This window comes from Pseudophryne corroboree, chromosome 3, assembly GCF_028390025.1.
Source record: "Pseudophryne corroboree isolate aPseCor3 chromosome 3, aPseCor3.hap2, whole genome shotgun sequence".
NCBI lineage: Eukaryota > Metazoa > Chordata > Amphibia > Anura > Myobatrachidae > Pseudophryne > Pseudophryne corroboree.
This window is the reverse complement of record NC_086446.1, coordinates 647,011,500-647,035,229: the sequence shown is the minus strand read 5'-3', so window position 1 is coordinate 647,035,229 and position 23,730 is coordinate 647,011,500. Positions and strand designations below refer to the sequence as shown.

Here is a 23,730-nt window from a genome sequence, read left to right as displayed (position 1 = left end):
GCCGACATAGTGGTAATCCCAAAGCCTGACAAAGACCCGACTAGCTGCTTAAATTATAGACCAATCTCACTATTGAATGTCGATCTTAAAATATATGCGAAAATATTAGCTAACCGTCTGGCTCCCCTGATGCCCGGTCTGGTCCACCCGGACCAGGTCGGCTTCATCCCTGGACGCCAGGCGTCTGATAACACTAGAAGGGCTATAGATCTAATTTACTCAATTCAAAAACGGAAATCTCCTTCTCTCATTCTGGCTCTCGACGCGGAGAAGGCCTTCGACCGCATTTCGTGGTCTTTTGCCTTTGCAGTCCTAGACAAAATGGGATTCTCTGGAAAATTCCTAGAGGGGATTAAAGCACTATACCGCTCCCCGTCGGCCCAGGTTTTGGTTAATGGTGTTTCATCCACCAGCTTTGGGATTACCAATGGTACCAGGCAGGGATGCCCCCTCTCCCCTTTAATCTTCGCACTAGTCATGGAACCCCTTGCAGCAAAGATCCGTAATAACACCACTATCCACGGAATACCCACAGGCCTATCCGAACACAAGATAGCGTTATATGCTGATGATGTCCTGATCTCCCTCACGGACCCAGCCCAATCCCTCCCCGCTCTCTTATCTGAGATCAGTTCATACTCACATTTATCTGGTTATAAAATAAATGTTAACAAAACAGAGGTCCTCAACTTTCATATCCCGGCAGCTCTCAAACAAGACCTTCAAATTATCCTTCCCTGTAACTGGTATACAAAGAAAATCAAATACCTCGGTGTGTACTTGACCCATCATCACCATCAGCTTTTCCAAGCAAACTATCCCCGCTTATTGCAGACAATCCAGGAAGATTTGCTGGAATGGTCCAGCTATTTCATCTCATGAATAGGCAGAATAAACTCCGTCAAGATGAGCGTGCTCCCTCGACTTCTGTATTTATTTCAGACTCTCCCGATTTATGTTCCTACCTACGTCTTTAAGACACTACAACGCCAATCCTCCCTTTTTATCTGGAATCATAAACGTCCCCGCGTTAGACTTAAATTGCTTCAGCGCCCATCCAGAAGTGGGGGCCTGGGTATTCCGGACTTTCAGAAATATTTTTATGCTGTGCAACTCTCTCAATGTGCACAATGGTGCAACGAGGGCGGGACGCGGAAGGTTTGGGTGAGGATTGAGGCAGAGGAGACGGGACTAGCTACACTATCCTCCCTATTATGGCTCCACCGGAACCAACGCCCCCGGACAGCCCTCTCACACCCTGTAGTAAGTCGCTCACTAGCGACATGGGACCTGTCAAACAGACGGTTCAGTTTGGCCCCATACCCGTCCCCGCTAATTCCGCTATTTCATAATCCAGCCTTCCCCCCAGGTATGTGTAGAGCCTCGCATACATCCTGTCGCTCGAGTGGTATGCTATATGTTAACGACATCACCTCCAATGCTACCTTCCCACAATTCGCAGATATCCGAGAAGGAACGGTAATCCCTCCTTCGGACTTCTTTCGTTAACTGCAAATTAGACATTTCCACTCCACCACTACCACTACCCTTCTCCACAGACAATTATCCCCCTTCGAATACATAAGCTGGAAACGCACCAGCACCAAGGGCCTCATTTCAGATATTTATACTTTACTTAGCGATCACCTCACTTCATCCCGGACCCCCCACGAGTTAGCATGGGAAAAGGAGCTGGGATTTACTATAGACAATGAAGATTGGGTTGACATCTGGGATAATGCGGCCTCCAGCTCCATATGTGTGAGAATAAAAGAAAATATCTACAAATGACTATACCGCTGGTATTATGTCCCTTCCCGTCTACATACTATGTTCCCCGACACTCCAGATAGATGCTGGAGGGGTTGTGCGGATGTTGGCTCATTCTTACACATATGGTGGACCTGCCCAAAAATCTTTAAAATTTGGGGTGAACTTATTACCTTGCTCTCGCGCTTATTTGACACCTCCATCCCTCCTGACCCCCAATACTTTTTGCTCCCCATGACCCTCCCTACTCTTAACAGACACCAAAACAAGCTATTCGACATGTAGTTTCGGCAATGACATGCCAAATAGCCATGGACTGGAAGAGCCCGACTCCCTCCCCAATGCCGGTGATAATCTCCCAAATTTGGTATGTCCACAAAATGGAATATATGACCGCTGTCATACGTAACACCTCGAAACAATTCGATAAAGTATGGTCCCCGTGGCTAAGCCTACAACAGGCTCCTTCCCCATTTGCAACATGACATGGTACACCGCAGCTCTGCCCACCTTTTGTCTCTGAAGGCCACCCCTCCACCCCCTTCTACCCCCCTTCCTTCTTTTCTGATTTGATGTGCTCTGTACCCTTTACCTTTCCGACCCCTTCTATTCCCTCTCTGATTATTCTTTTCTTCTTATTTCCTTTGCTAACTCTCTTTGACGGTCGGCCACTTCGTTGCCGAGAGTTACCCACTTCAAATGCCTTAACTTTAATCTTTTAAAAAAAGAAAAAAAAAGGATCCACTCAGCTGATGTAACAATTTATTGTAGCTACATTAGTTCTTTAAATGCCCATTTTGTCTGGGTGTTTTGTTATTATTGTAACCAATTTGTTATCCATCTAATAAAATGTGTTTAAAAAAAAAAAAAGAATTTAGAAAAGAATGAAAAGATAACCATCAAACCTGCCGATAAGGGGGGTAGTATAGTTATTATGGATACTGGAAATATTGTCAAAGAGTAAATCAGTGCGCTTGTCCAAATTATGCAAAGTTCCTTAGTGTAAAAGTGCAATCTACAGTAAGAAATAAATTCGGTCAAGTGACCAATCCAGTAAATGATTTCTTCAAAAATTTGTGTTTGGTTTAATTGCCAAACAGTCCACACTTTCCCCGTTTTAACGGGTGGCTGCTCGGTTCTTCAAAAAGTGCCACTAGGTATGCGTAGCCCAAAGGGGAATCTGGAAATAGAGGAAGAAACAACAGAGCGCCTATAGTGTAGTATCCTTTAAATTAGTTTTTGTCACACGCAAGAAAAATACTGCGTACCGGATTACGGCTTGACTCAATGCTTATCGGTCCCCTGGTCTTTTTAGTCCACGTCTCTGTCGAAATCGAATATAGGAAAAGGCTAATTTGCTCATGATGAATTAATATAAAGGATCATAACCTCTAATGTACGATTATTCAGAATCTCCTATATCTGGACTTAGTGGATGAAGCTCTTATATCAGGGCTCCTGATTAGAGCTTAAGAGGTATTCCTTCTTAAATGTGTAATCGGTTGGATAATGGTGTTTTGTATAAACTACCTTAAAACTAATTGGGCGTAAATCCTTACAGGGTCGCCTAGGAATACTATTGGTTATACTTTCTTAGGAGTGCTGACAACCATATGTCGGCATTTTTGCAAACTACCTAAAGTGTGGTGTCCAATTTTAAATTCAAGACTATTTCTGATTCGGATGTTGATCAACGTACAACGAAATTCAAGAATTATATAGCTGGTTTAACAATCTCAAAAGTATAAGTGGTGTGGCTTCCTCAATAGGTCTCACAGAATAGATCCTGGGAGAGATTTGGCTGCATGTGATTCTGTGATTTCCAAAATTAGCCTTTTCCTATATTCGATTTCGACAGAGACGTGGACTAAAAGACCAGGGGACCGATAAGCATTGAGTCAAGCCGTAATCCGGTACGCAGTATTTTTCTTGCGTGTGACAAAAACTAATTTAAAGGATACTACACTATAGGCGCTCTGTTGTTTCTTCCTCTATTTCCAGATTCCTATTATGGATACTGAATAGTATGAAGCGGAAATAAAAAAACAACTGAATGATAAGGAAACATATAAAGTCCTGAAAACCAACCCCAGTGAACGGATAGAGAAGTCACTCAAAAATCTATTGGGCGAATACAAGGAAAAAGGAACATTATCGGAAAACGAATTTAAATACATTGTTCATAATAATCCTATGCTACCAGTGTTTTATATTCTACCAAAAATCCACAAAGGTCAAAAAAATCCACCTGGACGGACGATAGTGGCAGGAACAGAATCCATAACCTCCAACTTGTCACATTTCGTTGATTACCATCTACAACCAGAAGTCCTAAAATTAAAATCATACATAAAGGATACTACAGACATCCTCAGAAAATTAAAGACTATAGAATGGAAAGCGAATTATACATTAATTACAGCGGATGTGAGCACCTTATACACAATAATTGAACATCAGAAAGGAATAGAAGCCACGAAATTCTTTTGACAAAAAGATCCCATAATAGGTACCATTATTAAAAAAAAAAAAAAAAAAGCTAATAATGTGAAAAACAAACTGGTCAAGAGTTCCATACCACCCAAAAGAGAAGGTAGAATCAAAACAAAAGGATTCCATAGATGCGGACTGTGTCTAATGTGCAGAAACCATCAGGGACAAATGAGTAAGACCACCCATTATCAGTTGACATCTACTAAACAAGAATTTTAAATATCCAACTTCATCACGTGTAACAGCAGCAATTGCATTTACATCATAGAATGTAAATGCAATTTACAATATATAGGACGGACCACAAGACCATTAAAAGAGAGATGGTCCGAACATCTTCGAAACATTAAGAAAGGCTATGAAAAACACTCCTTATCCCTACATTTGAAAGAAAAACATTCAAGTTCAATATCAGGAATCAGAAATGTTATAGGGATCAAAATAGTGGAAAAACAATGGAGAAAAAAATCGATAGAAAATAATTTGGCCACTACTGAAATGAGAACTATTTATGAGATGAAAACCCTCCATTCAAATGGAATAAATACTGATTTTGAAATTAAATGGTTCCTATAGTATAATAGATTATGGCATTTACACATACTTTGCATGAAAATGTTTTCAGCAGGATTAATATTCAAACCCGTCTATATAATTTTTGCCCAATTGAGATCAAGCCACTAATTGCTCTATATAATTGTACCTTATTTGTTTTAATTAATTTTAGTCCCATTTAAAATAATAATTCCAAGCTTATTTATATGCTTTAATGGGAGTTAATAAGAAAGAGAAAAGTTATGTCATAAACTTTCTTTTATTTTTTACAAAGGCATTTTAATAACAGAGTTTTCACCTTAATAGAAAATATAGGGAGATATTTTATATATAGTTTAATCCCCCATGCAGTAGGAAGTGTTAGTGGAGGTCATTACTCCCGGTACCTGCGTCCCAGAGCGAATGGAACGCAAAGCAGGAAGCGCCGGCCGTAGGCGGAATGCAAGCGCCGAGGTGGAACGCAAAGCGGAAGTCGGGGAGAGACACTTCCGCCGGGGGATTAGAACACCGCTACACACTGAGCTCCGCTAATACGGAGAATCAGCATGAGCTCTAAGACGGGGGGAGTGAATTGAGTAAACACATGGGGACATCGGCTACATCCAGGATCACACCGGAAGTCGTTTTTAATAAAGTTTATTAAATCAATTTTGAGGTTAATAAAAATAATTTTAAGTAATGTTTTTTTTATAATGAAATGTATGTAAAATAGAGATTATTTTTATATGTATTTTATTGGATTTTGAAACAATTGAATGTATTAAGGAAGTTTACTTCCTGGAATGGATCCACCAATGAGAATTTAGGAAGGGGTATATATATACCCACATCTACACTAGCCCAAACACCTTGATAAAGGCTCTGGTGAGCCGAAACGCGTCGGTGAACAGCATCTGCCTGGATAGCAACCCAGTTTTGGACTCTGACGGTGGATTCTTGTTCCAGAGAGGCACCACAGACACTAAACAAAACGAGACTTGGTGTGCATTATACACCTTAATTTGAGGTACGCAGCCAGCCATATGTTTTAATACCCTTGTTCTTACATTAAAATTGAGTTACACAATTGTGGTTCCTCCTGTTTTTTCTTTACATATACTGGAGATGAAGAATTAACATTTTTCTGAACCAAAAGTGAAGAGAGAATTGGAGAACCTATAACTCAAACGGACTTGAGAGAACAAGGGAATCACGTATTTTGGGCATATTTATTGGAATCATACATTGTGAATCTATCTTCTTAACAAGGACATAGAACTGTGACTGTATCATAACACAACAGGAGATTGCGTAAAAACCACACCCTTGTAACTTCCATAAACACCCACAATGTCCATTCTTTGTTTACAGCACACCTGTGATGTGACTGCTCCGTGACGCTTAATCTGTGATGTCATCATGTGCTGTGAAGCGGCGCCATGGATGGTCCAGTGTGTATAGTTAGCTTAGTTAGTATTATGTCTGTACCATGAAATTTTTTTTATCTTGCACATATATATATATATATACTTATTTATTTATTTATTACACACGCACGCACGCACGCACGCACACACACACACACACACACACACACACACACACACACACACGTGTACGTATGTGTACAAGGTGTGGCTATTACATAACAAGACTGTTAAGCCTTCTGGTACCCAGTCTGCCAAAATAACACCCTTGATACCAAAGAAACAATTAACATGGCTTTGAATTTTGATTTGTGGTTTCTGCATTCTTGTTGATGATGGTTGCATTTTGTTAGTAAATTATAGTTTTGGGGGGGTTTTATGTATATTTTTTTCAGTGGTCAACAATGTAACTGTTAGGTGCCGCGGTCCGCGGCGCCGCTCGGTCTGCTTCCGAGCGACGCTCACGGCCGCCGCACCTCCCTTCCTGCCCGCCCGGCGCCTAGCAACGCTGGGACGCCGTGCGCGCGTAGCCACCGGACCCTTAGCAACGGGGACGCCACAGGCGAACCGCGTTCCCCGTTGCTTCCTATCAATCAATACACCTGTTAGCTCTGGTCGTGCAGCAGGGCAGCTGCACAACATTACTAATTAAGCTTCGCTGCAGCTATTGGAGGGCTCCCTGTTATATTCTCCCTCACTACCTGGCACAGACGCCGGTGATAGCTTCCTGTATGCTGTTCCTGCCTTGTAACGTCTGTCCCTGGTCAGCTGTATCTGGTCGATCCTGCTCCCTGTGCTCCTGAGTCCTGGAGTTCTGAAGCCGGTCCTGGGAATCCTTCCTGTTCAAGTGAACCTGTTGCAGTCATCTGGGGGTTCTCGTTTGTTGGGGTTCTTTCCCGGTTTCGTGAGTAGCGGCTTCTGCCGCGTGTTGCGGCCTAGGCCGCTTAGTCCTTTTGGTACTTTTTGTATTGGTGGTTTTTGCGGAGGTTTCCGCTTTTCACTGTCCTCCCCGGAACTCGGCGGTGCCGTGTGGGGGAGTGGACAGTGATATCTTTTGTTGTTCTTTTCCTTTGGCGGCGTGCCACACATATATTTATTTTTAGGGTGGTTAGTAGCCCCTAGCTTCTGTTTGCTTTAGTTAGAGGTCCCCTTGTTATTATCCTGTCTCGGTTCATGCTTTGTCTCACTCTAAGACCTGGGGGCATCGGAGTTGGGCAGACCTAATCCGCCCTTCAAACGCGGCTGCCGTGGGCCCAAGAAACCATAGTCACTCAGGCGTGAACTGACCACACGGGTAAAACAACGGAGGTAGGGTGCTAGGGGCTATTGCCGTTCCCTCCCTATTTCAGCGTCACGTCCTGGTGCTCTGGACTAACTTCGCAACATCTTTCTAGTTCTGAGCATCAGGAACGTAACATTATCACCGGCCCAAAAACACACACAAAAAAAAAAAAAAGTTATTTGTATTTGGTGGGCTTTGAAATTCGGCCTCATGAATCCGGCAGTATTAGGAACGAATCCCAGCCAGCTTTTGGCCAACCAGATTCAGGAACTAACTCAGATGGTTCAGGATCTTACTCTTTGGGTGAGATCGCAGGAAGATCTTTTGCGAGCCTCCCCGAGTATGATTCCAGAACCAAAGATGCATCTACCTGACCGTTTTTCGGGTAACCGAAAGGATTTTTTTAATTTCAAGGAAGCTTGTAAGCCTTATTTTCGTTTAAGGCCCCGATCCTCTGGTACTGAGTCTCAACGGGTCGGGATTGTGATGTCATTACTACAAGGCGATCCACAAACCTGGGCTTTTGGGCTAAAAGCCGATGATGTTGCCTTGCTATCTGTAGATGCCTTTTTTAAGTCCTTAGGCCTTTTGTATGATGACCCTGATAGAGAAGCGTCGGCTGAGAGCCACCTGCGTGCACTTAAGCAAGGGAAAAATCCAGCAGAGGCGTATTGTACCGAGTTTCGCCGTTGGTCGAACGACTGTGGCTGGAATGACCCGGCCCTGCGCAGTCAGTTTCGCCTCGGTTTGTCTGAAGTTATTAAAGACAGTCTCCTTTAGTACCCCGCTCCAGAGACTCTAGACAAACTCATGGAGCTTGCTATTAAAATTGATCGTCGTCTCCGGGAGCGGAGGGCTGAAAGAGGAGCTAGTTTCAGGCCTAGTCCATGTGTGTATACTTTCCCTGAGGACGTCGAGGAGCCCGTTCAAATGGGTCTCTCCCGGCTGTCCCCAGAGGAAAGAACCAGAAGGCTAAATTCTGGTCTTTGCTTGTATTGTGGTGGCAAGGGACATATCGCACGTAATTGCCCGAATAAGCAGGGAAACGCTCTGACCAAGTGAATAGTGAGGGGGTTCACTTGGGTCTGCAGTTAATCTCCTCTAATGATTCCTTATTAGTTCCTGTAAAAATTTCCTTTGGTAGCCTCAGTTCGTTGGTGTCGGCCTTCGTCGACAGTGGAGCTGCGGGAAATTTAATGGATCTTGGTTGGGTTTAGGCTTTGGGCGTTCCACAGATACCTATGGATAAACGTATCACCATGCACGGCTTGGATGGTGGTCCGCTTTCTAACGGGGTAATCACTCACCGCACACCTCCAGTACAACTGACAGTGGGGGCCCTACATTCAGAGAAAATCGAATTTTACCTTACCCATTGTCCGGCTGTCCCCATAGTTCTGGGTCACCCCTGTCTTGCCTTTCATAATCCCACCATAGATTGGCAGTCTGGGGAGATTTCCCGATGGGGTCCCTTTTGTGTTAAGGAATGAATTTCCCGTCCAGTCCGGGTTGCGGCAGTCACCCCAGAACTTATTCCTTTGGAATATCAGGACTTTGCCGACGTTTTCTCCAAGGGTAATGCGGATATTCTGCCTCCTCATCGGTCCTATGACTGCGCTATTGACTTAGTTCCCGGTGCCTCTTTACCTAAGGGGAGACTATATGCCCTGTCTGGGCCGGAAACTACGGCAATGAATGATTATGTACAGGAGAGCCTAAAAAAAGGCTTCATTAGGCCCTCGAAATCTCCACTGAGTGCAGGGTTCTTTTTTGTTGAGAAAAAAGATGGGTCGCTCAGACCATGTATTGATTTTCGGGCTTTGAATAAAATCTCTGTTAAAAACACCTACCCCTTGCCACTGATTTCAGTACTATTTGATCAGCTCCGGACTGCCGTTATCTTTTCCAAGATCGATCTTAGAGGGGCTTACAATCTCATCCGAATTAAATCTGGGGATGAGTGGAAGACGGCTTTCAGCACACAGTCGGGACATTATGAATACCTGGTGATGCCGTTTGGGCTGTCAAATGCTCCTGCTGTATTTCAAGATCTCATTAACGACGTCCTTCGCGACTTTCTAGGAAAGTTCGTGGTCGTTTATTTAGACGACATTTTGATTTACTCCGAGTCTTTAGAACAACATATTACCCATGTGCGACTGGTCCTTCAGAAGTTACGGGAAAATCATTTATACGCCAAACTGGAGAAATGTGATTTCCACATCACAGAAGTGTCCTTCCTGGGGTATATTATTTCGCCTAAGGGGTTTTTCATGGAACCAAAAAAACTCCAGGCCATCCTAAATTGGGCACAACCCACGAACTTAAAAGCAATTCAGCGCTTTTTAGGGTTTGCAAATTACTATAGGCGTTTTATTCATACCTTCTCTAATTTGGTTGCTCCTATAGTAGCATTGACTAAAAAAGGAGCGGACCCTTCCAATTGGTCGCCTGAAGCCAAGTCTGCCTTTCTGGCCTTAAAGCAGGCCTTTGTCTCAGCTCCAGTGCTCAGACACCCTAACCCGGAGCTCCCCTTTATTGTCGAGGTAGATGCCTCAGAGGTTGGAGTCGGGGCTATCCTTTCTCAGGAAGACCCGGAGTCTCAGGAATTACACCCATGTGCCTTCATGTCCAGGAAATTCTCCTCCGCAGAATCCAACTATGATGTTGGTAATCGAGAATTGTTGGCAGTTAAATGGGCTTTCGAGGAGTGGAGGCATTGGCTGGAAGGAGCTAGGCATACCATTACGGTGTTTACTGACCACAAGAACCTGCAGTATATTGAGTCAGCTAAACGGCTTAATGCTCGACAGGCACGTTGGGCGTTGTTTTTTACTCGTTTCAGGTTTATTATCACCTTCAGGCCCGGTTCCAAGAATACAAAAGCCGATGCCCTGTCACGTTGTTTTCTTCCGGTTCACAACAACCACCCGGCTACTACCCCCATAGTTCCATCGTCTGTCATCCGGGCTGGCCTCACACAGGATTTATTTACACAGCTAGTCCAGCTTCAGCAGCAGGCTCCCAAAGTCACTCCTGCAGATCGTCTCTTCGTCCCTGAATTTCTGAGAGGCACTGTTCTAGCTGAGTTTCATGATAATAAGGTTTCTGGTCATCCGGGTATCACTAAGACCTTGGAGTTAATCTCTGCTCAGTGTGGTGGCCTAATCTTTCTAAAGATGTAAGGGAATTTGTCCGTTCCTGTCAGGTTTGTGCTCAGTACAAGGTATCTCGGTCGTTGCCGGTCGGGCAACTCATACCTTTAGCCATTCCTCTCAGGCCATGGTCACATATATCCATGGATTTCGTCGTGGACCTTCCTCTTTCAGCTGGATTTCGAGTCATTTGGGTGGTAGTAGACCGTTTTAGTAAGATGGCCCACTTCATTGCTCTCCCCCGATTACCCTCTGCTCAAGGGTTGGCAGTTTTATTTCTCCGCCATGTGTTCAGGCTCCATGGTTTACCCAGGGATATTGTCTCTGATCGGGGACCGCAATTCATCGCCCGTTTCTGGAAACGTTTTTGTGCCTCATTAAATATGAAACTCTCTTTAACATCTGGGTACCATCCACAGTCTAACGGACAAACTGAACGTGTTAATCAGTCGTTAAAACAGTATTTACGGCTATATTCGGCCAAACTTCAGAATGATTGGTCTGAATTTCTTCCTTTGGCAGAGTTTGCCTATAATAACTCTTGTCATTCTTCCACCAAGGAGTCCCCATTCTTTTCGGTCTTGGGCTTTCATCCTAGAGCCAATTCTTTTGACCCTCATTTTCCAGTCTCCTCGTTGACCTTAACTTCCCGTCTCAGAATGATTTGGAAAAAGGTGCACCTTGCCCTTAAGAAGGCTGCCTTCCGATAAAAAAAAATTTCTGATAGGTTCCGACGCCCATGCACTTTTTAAGGTGGGAGATAAGGTGTGGTTGTCAACCCGCAACATCAAGCTCCGACAACCCTCGGCTAGATTGGGACCCAAATTTATTGGACCGTTCCTTATCATTAAGAAGGTCAACCCAGTTGCTTTTCGGCTACGCTTGCCTAAATCACTCAAAATTGGCAATACTTTTCACTGTTCCCTTCTAAAGCAGTATTTTTCTTCCAGGAGATTCCCTCGGAAGACTTCCCAGGGTAGACCTCCGGTGGATGTTCAGGGGCAACAAGAGTTCTTGGTGGAGAAGTTTTTAGATTCCAAAGTTTCTCGGGGCCGGCTTTATTTTTTGGTTCACTGGAAAGGCTATGGCCCGGAAGAAAGGTCTTGGGTCCTGGATAAGGATCTACATGCCCCTAAACTTAAGAGATTATTCTTTCAGGAATTTCCTCAGAAACCCGGCTTTAGTTGTTCTTTAACCCCTCCTCAAGGGGGGGGGGTACTGTTAGGTGCCACGGTCCGCGGCGCCGCTCGGTCTGCTTCTGAGCGACGCTCACGGCCGCCACACCTCCCTTCCTGCCCGCCCGGCGCCTAGCAACGCTGGGACGCCGTGCACGCGTAGCCGCCGGACCCTTAGCAACGGGGACGCCACAGGCGAACCGCGTTCCCTGTTGCTTCCTATCAATCAATACACCTGTTAGCTCTGGTCGTGCAGCAGGGCAGCTGCACGACATTACTAATTAAGCTTCGCTGCAGCTATTGGAGGGCTCCCTGTTATATTCTCCCTCACTACCTGGCACAGACGCCGGTGATAGCTTCCTGTATGCTGTTCCTGCCTTGTAACGTCTGTTCCTGGTCAGCTGTATCTGGTCGATCCTGCTCCCTGTGCTCCTGAGTCCTGGAGTTCTGAAGCCGGTCCTGGGAATCCTTCCTGTTCAAGTGAACCTGTTGCAGTCATCTGGGGGTTCTCGTTTGTTGGGGTTCTCTCCCGGTTTCGTGAGTAGCGGCTTCTGCCGCGTGTTGCGGCCTAGGCCGCTTAGTCCTTTTGGTACTTTTTGTATTGGTGGTTTTTGCGGAGGTTTCCGCTTTTCACTGTCCTCCCCGGAACTCGGCGGTGCCGTGGGGGGAGTGGACAGTGATATCTTTTGTCGTTCTTTTTCTTTGGCGGCGTGCCGCACATATATTTAGTTTTAGGGTGGTTAGTAGCCCCTAGCTTCTGTTTGCTTTAGTTAGAGGTCCCCTTGTTATTATCCTGTCTCGGTTCACGCTTTGTCTCACTCTAAGACCTGGGGGCATCGGAGTTGGGCAGACCTAATCCGCCCTTCAAACGCGGCTGCCGTGGGCCCAAGAAACCATAGTCACTCAGGCGTGAACTGACCACACAGGTAAAACAACGGAGGTAGGGTGCAAGGGGCTATTCCCGTTCCCTCCCTATTTCAGCGTCACGTCCTGGTGCTCTGGACTAACTTCGTAACATCTTTCTAGTTCTGAGCATCAGGAACGTAACAGTAACAGGCGGTGTATGCTTCATATAAGCAAAGAGGGGAGGGAGATTGAGGTGGTTGAAGGTAGATGAGTAGCTGTGCCCAAAGGCATCACTAGGGTTGTTGTCACCCGGTGTGGTAACTCATGGTGTCACCCCCATGGACCTCCTCCTGTATCAGACCACATGGAATCCTTAGTAATGTTTTTGTACTAGTTTTACGTGTAAATCATAATTCCTGTATATCACTGAATGCAATGGCAATAGTAGTGGCATAAGCAGCTAACCAAATTAACAGTATACCTTTAAATTACAATATCATATGCACAGCCTAAATGTAATAACATTTACTTAAGAGTTATGCAATTTAGACTCAACGCCCCAAATTATTAGACTTGATGGTTTCATGATTTACTGGCCACAAACTTAGGGCCTAATTCAATATGGATCGCTACTGAGGCTGAAATAGCGATATTCTCAAACCTGCTACTGCTAAAAATTACACGTGAAGAGCTGCCCAGAAAGGGTAAAAGACACCCACCGATGCATTCACAAATCTGCATAGGCATTAGCAGAATCGCAATGCATACACAAAAAATGAGCACAATCGACAGTTGCATCTGACCCATGCCCACTCAAAATAATAAGAATGCAGTTGCACCGAGTGCCATGTTTTTCATCGCAGCGTTCGTAGATGACGTTAGATACACGCCCCGAAAACGGCAATGACATGACCGTCCTCTCAACCACTCTACAGAATCGCCATGTTACCACCCACGTACTCACTTCCTGTCAATCAAATTGCGTTCTCTTTACACTTAGGCTGCATACGCTGAGTGATTGCATTTTGACCTTCGCGCATGTGCAATGTGTTCACAGCGCATGCGCAGTCAGTGCGTGCAATCTCACATTAGCAAATGATAATGAATCAGGTCCTTAGACTGTAAAACTGGTTTGCAATGCAATAAGGTTCTTTCATGTGTTCATTTATTTCTACAAAAAATAATTGCTTATGATTATTTCACAGATAAATTAATGCCGCCTTAAATTACCCCAAAAGCACATTTTTTCTCGCATTTTTTGTTTAATTCCTTTGTAAGTAAATGAAATTTGTAAGCTTATTACAGTTAATTACGTTATTTAAAAAGCCTTGTGACACCTTTTAAAAGTGTCCAGTACTCTGCTTATGCTCACTAACTTTCTAGATGATTTTGCTAACAAAGGAGGTACTTTTTGGGGGGCAACTTTTTAATGCACTTTTCCCAAGTCAAATTTTGAAGAAAATTTGCAACCACTTGCTGGGAGTACTGCAATTTGGAATTTTTAATTGGATCTCACATTTCTTAGGTATGCACATTCATGCAGGTCTGTTTCATGACACAAAAATGCAATTGCAGACTCACACTTAGGGGGATATCCAATTGGCCCTGGTAATTTACTGAGGCTGATTGTCCTGCCGGGGGCTAGCTAATTAGCCCCGATAAGCCGCGGCACACGCCGGCTTATCTGAGATTTTGTTTCAGCTGCCTCCGGCAGGCGAAGCAGAATCCCCGGAAACAGCCCGTTTTTGTCCGTAAACGGGGCTGTTTCACACGAAAACACACAGGTTTCATTGAACCTGTGTGTTTTCGGGATAAGGTTTTTTTTTTTTACAGGCGATCCATCTGGATAGCCTGTAAAAAAAAAATCGGTGAAACATCAGGAAAAAGTCAGAAAAACTGCCGAAAACGGACGTTTTTCTTGCCCAATGTTTTACCGGGGATAATTGGATATCCCCCTTAAGGTGCATATACACAGTGCGACCCGTGCGGTGGCTGATACTGACTATATTGACGCTGGAGGCATGAGTATTTCATATAGACAGTATTGGCCCTGCCTGCACCCACTATATTTCATTGCGATGCCGAGCTTGCGGGACCGCACATTGGCATCGCAAGGTGCATACACATGGTGCGATATGCACTATATTTACTCCAATATGGGCTATATAGTCCATATCGGAGGTAAAATCTCACCGTGTGTATCCATTTTTACAGATGTGTCCTCTTACACTCTTGCTGTGGGAGGCAGATTATAGCCTCCCGAAGCTAACAAAATCCATTGATATGCTAATTGTCACAGGTGCATGAGTACGCATGCACCCGCTAGTGGCCCGAACATTATTGCAATTAACTACGGGTAGCGGGAGCATTGCTTCCCCCTACCTCTGCTTATTCCCCTCCGCTGGCTCTCCCGCTGCCTGCGTCCACATTTCAAGCGTTGATTCTGTGTATCGCTATGATACATATATGCATTCACAGCCTGCGCAATGTTCTGGGAGAACACATCTGTATTTGGATTCCCTAATTTGATACAAACTATATATTTTTGAAAATAATACTGGATTATATTGAAGTTAACTATTTTTTGGTACAAAAAAAATGGTATTAATTTCAATACAATCCATATTTACTTAAGGTAAAAAAAAAGTGACAGTGTATTTTTAACTGTAAATACTAACTTAAACAAACTTTCGAAAACGACTGTCAGCCAGCCAGGGAGTGACCGCAGAAGACTGGGAAGTGACAACAATGAGGTACGCACTTGACTACAGAAGATTTCCTCCCTCTTGTAACGCAGCAGCAGCACTGCAGCTCTATCTCCTCCCACTTCTCCCTCCCAGCATTGCAAGCGGCGCTGGCATGCGTGATGATGCCACGAAACTGGCAACCGGAGAGATTATGGCAGTATGGACCGGCTGTGGCGATGCTGTCAGGCGGATGTGTGATTGGTTTTGAGACTGGCTCATGTCATCGGCGGGGGGGGTGGACGTGACTGCAGCCAGGGCCGGTGCTAGGGTGTTTTGCGCCTTCCCCTTCCCTGCAAACTATAAATTTGCGCCTTCCTAGAAATGGGATAGGCAGTGGGTGACACTGGGGAGAGGCAGTGAGTGACCCTGGGGAGAGGCAGTGAGTGACACTGGGGAGAGGCAGTGGGTGACCATGGGGAGAGGCAATGAGTGATAGTCAATAGCTGACAGGCAGTAAGTGAATCTGGGGAGAGGCAGTGGGCGACATCGAGAGGGAGACAGGGAGAGGGATTGGATGATGAGGAGAAGCAAAGGGTGACGGAGAGGTAGTGGGTAGAGAGTTACAGGCACAGGCACAGGCTGACAGAGAGAAGCAGGAGGTGACAGGAAAGATAGGTTTACAGGGAAAGGGGGACAACAGTGGGTGACAGGGAGAGGGTAACACGAGAGAGATGTTGACAGGCAGTGGGTGACAGGGAGAGGGTGATGGGGAGAGGGTAACAATGACAGTCAGTCGGTGACAGGGAGAGGGTGGTGTCAGGCACTGGGTTCCACAACAAATGCAATGGTGAACCTCCTCATGTCCCACAACAAATGCCACACTGACCCTTCCCACGTCCCCCAACAAATGTCACGCTGAGCCTCCCTAAGTCCCACAACAAATGTCACGCTGAGCCTCCCTAAGTCCCACAACAAATGTCACGCTGAGCCTCCCCACGTCCCATAAGAAATGTCACGCTGAGCCTCCCCACGTCGCACAACAAATGTCACACTGATCTGATCCACTCCACAACAAATGTCACGTTGATCCACCCCACATCCCACAACAAATGTCACACTGATTCTCCCCACATCCCACAACAAATGTCACATTGATCCTCCCCACATCCCACAACAAATGTCACATTGATCCTCCCCACATCCCACAACAAATGTCACGTTGATCCACCCCACATCCCACAACAACTACCACGCCAACCCTCCCTACGTCCTAGAACAAATACCACACTGATATACCCCTTTCACACAACCAGCTAAATACCGGGTTTTTGCATGTGAACGCACATCAACCCAGGATTTCTGTATGTGTGAAAGGAAAACCTGGGAGCTGAGACCTAGCAAATTCCCGGGTCACTTGTCTGAAAGTGGCATAACCCTCCCCACAGCCCACAAGAAATACCACATTGACCCTCCCCAGTGCTGCAATTAAATTATGTATATATATATATATATATATAAATATATATATATATATATATATATATATAGAGAGAGAGAGAGAGAGAGAGAGAGAGAGAGAGAGAGAGAGAGAGAGAGAGAGAGAGAGAGAGAGGGAAAAAGCAGTCAACGGGACTCCAAAAGGCAACAATCCTTGAAAAATTAAATACTGATGTCCTCCAAAGCCGACAGCCAGGCTCTCAGCATGTACACAACAAACCAGTCGGCTGCACTCCCAGTCGGCTGCACTCCCAGTATAAATGAATACAGACCACGGGTCCGGATGCACCGGACCCGTGGTGTGTATTCATTTATACTGGGAGTGCCGCCGACTGATATGTTGTGTGGGCGTATATATATATACACATACACACATAAAATAGAAATATACAATTATTATTAATAGAAAATTATATTTACCTGCCATGTTTCAGATTATGTGGCGCAGTACATGGTCTTGCTTTTGTCGGTCGGCACCTCTTCAGTTGGCAGCCGTCAGCCATGGAGGGGGAGGGTAGGCATAGGCACACATGGGGCGGTAGCAGAGGTACAGATGGGAAAAGGAGCAGAGACAGCCAGACACATATGGAGGGGGAGAGGGGCACACGGGGCATGGGGGCAGAGTCACAGTGGGGGGGAGGGGGAGTATCAGAGACACAGATGGGGAAAATACCAAAGATATACAGACTGTACCAGGGCCGGCTCCAGGCCTACTAGCACCCTGAGCGAAAACATGTAAAAGCCCCCCCCCCCCCCCCCCCCCATGCGCGCGTTCCAGGAAAAGTGGGCGTGGCCTCTTGGGAAGTGGGCGTGGCCTCATAACGTCATATTATTAGACTATAAATAAATATGTTTTCACACCCCCTCTACGCACACAATTAGCAGCCTTACACATAACTGCCACAGTAGTGTTCCCTACACACAATGTCTCCAGTATAGTGCCAGATACACAATGTGCAGTGCCAGATAGACATGATATGCCCCCCAGCAGTGCCAGCTACACACAATATGCCCCCCAGCAGTGCCAGCTACGCGATAGTGTTCACTTTTTAGGGCAGGGAGGGCACATTTTTAAGTTAGGAGGGCAAAATGATGTACATACTGTAATGCTTGTTGCTCATCTACCTACATGGTAAAGCATGGACAGTGCGCACCGAAGGCGGGCAGCAAAAATTTAGGGGCGTTGCTTCGTGGGGAAGGTGCGTGGCCACATAATAGTGGCAATTCGCATTACACCACACAGTAGTGCAGTTAATACACACTGCACCAGGTAGAACCTCCTAGACACTTTGCGCCAGGCAGAGCACGTTAGATACTTTGCGCCAGGCAGAGCACGTTAGACACTTTGCGCCAGGAAGAGCACGTTAGACACTTTGCGCCAGGAAGAGCACGTTAGACACTTTGCGCCAGGCAGAGCACGTTAGACACTTTGCGCCAGGCAGAGCACGTTAGACACATTGCCTAGCCACACACTACATGATATGCTCCCCAGCCGTGCCAGCTACACATGACATGCCCCCCAGCAGTGCCAGCAACACATGACATGCCCCCCAGCAATGCCAGATACATAAATGGCCACACAGTGCCAGATATGTAGATACAGAAAAGCCCCCACAGTGCTAGATAAATGCCCCCACAGTGCCAGATATGACCCCACAGTGCTACATAAATGCCCCCACAGTGCCAGATAAATGCCCCCACAGTGCCAGATAAATGTCCCCACAGTGCCAGGTAAATTCCCCCCACAGTGCCAGATAAATGCCCCCACAGTGCCAGATAAATTCCCCCCACAGTGCCAGGTAAATGCCCCCACAGTGCCAGATACAGAAAAGCCCCCACAGTGCTAGATAAATGCCCCCACAGTGCCAGATAAATGACCCCACAGTGCCAGATATGACCCCACAGTGCTACATAAATGCCCCCACAGTGCCAGATATGACCCCACAGTGCTACATAAATGACCCCAGTGCCAGATAAATGCCCCCACAGTGCCAGATAAATGCCCAGTGCCAGATAAAATGCCCCCTCAGTGCCAGATAAATGCCCCACAGTGCCAGATACACCTGCCCCACAGTGCCAGATATGCCCCCAGTGCCAGATACACATGCCCCACAGTGTCAGATATGCCCCCAGTGCCAGATACACATGCCCCACGTGCCAGATATGCCCCCAGTGCCAGATACACATGCCCCACGTGCCAGATATACATGCCCCACAGTGTCAGATATGCCCCCAGTGCCAGATACACATGCCCCACTGTGCCAGATATGCCCCCAGTGCCAGATACACATGCCCCACAGTGCCAGATACACATGCCCCACAGTGCCAGATATGCCCCCAGTGCCAGATATACCTGCCCCACAGTGTCAGATACACATGCCCCACGGTGCCAGATATGCCCCCAGTGCCAGATATGCCCCCCAGTGCCAGATATGCCCCCAGTGCCAGATACACATGCCCCACAGTGCCAGATATGCCCCCCAGTGCCAGATACACATGCCCCCCAGTGCCAGATATGCCCCCCAGTGCCAGATACACATGCCCCACAGTGCCAGATATGCCCCCAGTGCCAGATACACATGCCCCACAGTGCCAGATATGCCCCCAGTGCCAGATACACATGCCCCACAGTGCCAGATATGCCCCCAGTGCCAGATACACCTGCCCCACAGTGCAAGATATGGCTCCAGTCCCAGAAACACATGTCCCCACACAGTATCCCCCCCCCCAAAAAAAAAAAAAGTGCTGCTCACCGCGGTGCTGCTTCCGATGGTCCTCTTGGGCTCTTGGGCGGGGAGGAGGCGGCGGCTGCTGCTTCTGCTGTGAGGACGGGGAGGAGAGCGCAGCACTGCGGTCTCCTTCCCCTCAGTCTCCGGCGGGTGGGCGGCTGGGCGCACTAAACGGACCAAACTCAGTGCGCGCTATGCGCACTGAGTAGTTTTGCATAGTCCCGCCCCCAGAACAGAGTCAGCCACTGACTGCTGGCTGGGAGTGGGACACGGAGGCGGGCCGGGGACGGAGCTGCACACTGACACAGGACCAGGCTCCAGGCTCCAATATGGCGGTGCCAGCGTGCGGCGCCCATTAAGGGTGGCGCCCTGCGCGGCCGCTCTATTGGAACATGCCTGGAGCCGGCCCTGGACTGTACAGTATATAGGAAAGTGAGCGAGGCACTTATGGGAAAGGGGACTGAGGCATAGAAGGGTTGAGGGGCAGAGGCACAAACGGAGGGGTGACAAAAACACAGCTGATATAGGTGAAAGGTTCACTTGGGTGAGTAGGAGCAGAGGCACACATGGGGATATAGTGAAAGAGTAACACATGAGGATACAGGGGAAAGAGGCACACATGGGGATATAGGGAAAGAGTAACACATGGGGATACAGGGGAAAGAGGCACACATGGGGATATAGGGAAAGAGTAATACATGGGGATATAGGTAAAGAGTAACACATGGGGATACAGGGGAAGGAGGCCCACATGGAGATACAGGGGAAAGAGGCACGCCTGGGGATACAGGGGAAAGAGGTACACCTGGGGATACAGGGGAAAGAGGCACACCTGGGGATACAGGGGAAAGAGGCACACCTGGGGTTATAGGGGAAGGACGCATACCTGGGAAACTTGTGAGAGCTAGAAGCAGGAGGAGGAGAACAGAGGAGCAGCAGGAGACCTGGGGGCGGGGCAACGTGTAGTGCAGTAAATACTGAAGAGCGGAAACTACTGAGCTAGTCGGGAGAGATTTAAGTGAATGCCCTGCGAGGTTGCTGCGACTGGAGAGCGGGGGAAGGGGGCACACAACCCCCATGCTGGCAACTACAACCTGGATGTAAAGATAAAATGCTGCCACTGGCACTGATGATCCCAGCCCTGGGCTGCTTCCTACTCACAGACATCTGCCTGTCCTCAATCATCAGCACCAGCAAGGCCCCTGTACACAGTGACACTGTACTTCCTGTAACCCCCACACTTCTATGCTGTACCTGCCGCTGGCCACTTCAATCAGTCCTGCCCCTCAGCAATGCCAGCATTCGCCAGCTTGTAAATAGCTGCCCTCCTCCTTGCCATACATAGCGCTGAGAGGAGCTGCGCCTCTGAGGGGAGGAGACTCGGAGTGAAGAGTGTGAAGACCCAGCCAGGGAGATCGTGCTGACAGTCAGTGCCCCGTCCTGTGCTGTCACCTAGCTTGCCGCTGCCTGTCAGCTGTTGACAGGCGCAGAAAGCAGCGGAGCGCGGGGAGAGCTCCTATTGTGCCGCGCGCATCCCTGCTTTGTGGACCACACTTAGCGGATAGCAGCGCTTAGTGCTGGGGAGGAGGAGGTGTGGACGTCGCCGCTGACTTGTCTCTGTCTGGTTTTGGATGGGATTAGGGTGCGGCTGGTAGTACGGGGCTCTGTTTGGTGTCACCCCATTGAAGGGTTACACCCGGGTGCGTGCCGCACCCCCCTCATGACGCCACTGGCTGTGCCCTACATGGTACTAACCATACCCCACATCATTGACCATACCCTTATACAGTAGGCCCTTCATAAATTTCAGCTCCAGGCCCATGAGAACCTTAATCTGGCACTGCATCCATCGGTACTCCAGCCATCCATGGTAGTTCTAGCTAATTGGTTGGTGCGTGTATCACCTTGCATTTATCACTAGTTTATCACTTCCTTATGCCTTCTCTAGGCTAATACATCTGCCCCAAAGTACCTACTACTGATAATAATGCTAATAATAATAATGCTAATAATAATAATAATAATAATAATAATAATACAAAATGAAATTCTCATTAATGCCTATATTGTGGATTCAGTTAGTGATGTGAAAGTGTAACCGCTGAGGTCCAGCGAGCGGAGCATACAGTGCTGGAGGAGTCGGTACCCCAGCGCTGCCATGCCCCGCTGTGCCCTGTGGGTGTCGCTGTGAGGAAGTGGCGCGGTCGGATTGCGAGGGGCGGCTCGGCTGACTCGTGCTCGGCAGAGTGTGCGCAGTGCAGCGTGAGCTCCCACAGTGTGTCCGGCCGCCGTGACTCATCCGCCGCCGCCTCCTCCTCCCGCTCTCCCCACACAGCCAGCCGCGGCCATGGCGGACAGCGCTAGCGAGAGCGACACGGACGGAGCCGGCAACAGCTCGGCCGCTATGCAGACCTCATCATCGGCCACCTCTTCTTCCGGGAAGTCGGGCATCGTCATTTCGCCGTTCCGCCTGGAGGAGCTGACGAACCGCCTGGCCTCGCTGCAGCAGGAGAACAAGGTGCTGAAGATCGAGCTGGAGACCTACAAGTTGAAGTGCAAGGCGCTGCAGGAGGAGAATCGGGATCTGCGCAAAGCCAGCGTCACCATTGTAAGTAGCCCCTTCAACTGCTGGTGGCGGGCAACCTGTGGGCTTCCCAGCTGCTGTGGGACTACAAGTCCCAGCATGTCAGGTCTGTGCTCGCTGTAAGGGCATGGGCGCAGGTTATCAGCGATTGGTTTACTACAGGTCCCAGCATGCTATGCCTGAGCTTGCAGTATGGGGATGGATGCAGGTGACTAGCTGTTGTGGAACTACAAGTCTCAGCTTTCCATACTTGAGCTCGCTGTCAGGGCATGGATGCACCTGACCAGCTGTTGCGGAACTACAGGTCTCAATATGCTATGCACGGGCTTGCTGTATGTAGATGGATGCAGTTTACTAGCTGTTGTGGAACTACAAGTCCCAGCTTGCTATACCTGAGCTTGCTGTAAGAGTACGGATGCAGGTGGCCAGCTGTTGTGGAACTACAGGTCCCAGTATGCTATGCATGAGCTTGCTGTCATGGCACTTGTGCTTGTGACTAGCTGTTGTGGAACTACAGGTCCCAGTATGTCATGCCTGAGCTATCTGTAAGGGCGTGGATGCTGGTGACCAGCTAGTCTACAATCCACAGCATGATATGTTTGAGCTCGATGCAAGTGCGCAGATGCACCTGCGTCTGTGCCCTTACAGCAAGCTAAGGTGTGGCATGCTGGGACTAGTAGTTCCACAACAGCTGGAATTGCACATGTTGCCCATTTTTGAGTTACAGCTTCTTTCCATACTGAATCGGAAATACTAAACTGGTTTAAAATTCTTGATATGCCGACCGAAAACAGGATTTTCAAATCATGCATTTGTAAAATGAAGACTTTCCCCGATTTTCAGATGGATTGGCAATCATCGATGATCAGCTGGTTGGGCTTTGTATTAAGTTGTCACATGTTTAGTAGAGGCCAAGTAATTCCTAAACTTGTAATTACGTTTTATATTTGTAACTGATTGTAAAGAGAATTAAGTTGGCAAGCTATCAGGTGCTGTCAAATATAGATAGTAAAATCAATCCTGTAACTAATGGTCTAGGATTGAAAAATTATCTTTATATACTGCAGGTTCACAAGCGGTCCACAAACACCTTACAAAGTGCATAGACACTGCAAACAAAAGAGAGTGCATAAAACTTACATTACAAAACAGTGCAGAATATAGGCTAAAAGCTATATAAGTATTGCTGCATATGCAATCGTAAAAACTACAAATTCGGTACTGCATGAGCCCAAAGATTCGGTTTCGCTGATGGCAAAGGGGAGGAGATGAATGGTGTAAGTGAGGGAAGGTAGCGGGCCCTGATCGTGAGAGCTTAGTGTTTAAAGGGGAGGGACTGTATATTTAGGTGTGGTTATCGTGTGCTAATAAGTATCCACTTAAAAGTTGATTCTTTTTGCCACAAGGCTCTGTGTAGTAGCCTTGCATGTTATGATTTTGCGCATTATACGGCAATCTTGCAAGCTACAAAGGAACAAAGATCATTGAGCAAAATATCATGTAGAAACATAACCTGCAAGACTGTTACAGAACCTCATTGATAGTGGAGTC

General features: G+C 47.2%; 1 protein-coding gene across 3 annotated transcripts in view; it reads left to right on the top strand.

The window, feature by feature from the left end:
• Nucleotides 1–21,812: 21,812 nt before the first annotated feature.
• Nucleotides 21,813–23,730, top strand: part of CCDC6 (coiled-coil domain containing 6) — a 162,948-nt gene continuing 161,030 nt past the window's right edge. Inside the window, exon 1 of one of the 3 annotated variants that reach the window (XM_063961767.1) lies at nucleotides 21,813–22,203. In XM_063961767.1, coding sequence (XP_063817837.1) covers nucleotides 21,943–22,203 — 261 coding nt within the window. In that variant the 5' untranslated portion in view covers nucleotides 21,813–21,942. The remainder of the gene's footprint in view (nucleotides 22,204–23,730) is intronic. The other 2 variants (XM_063961765.1, XM_063961766.1) reach the window with 2 other exon arrangements.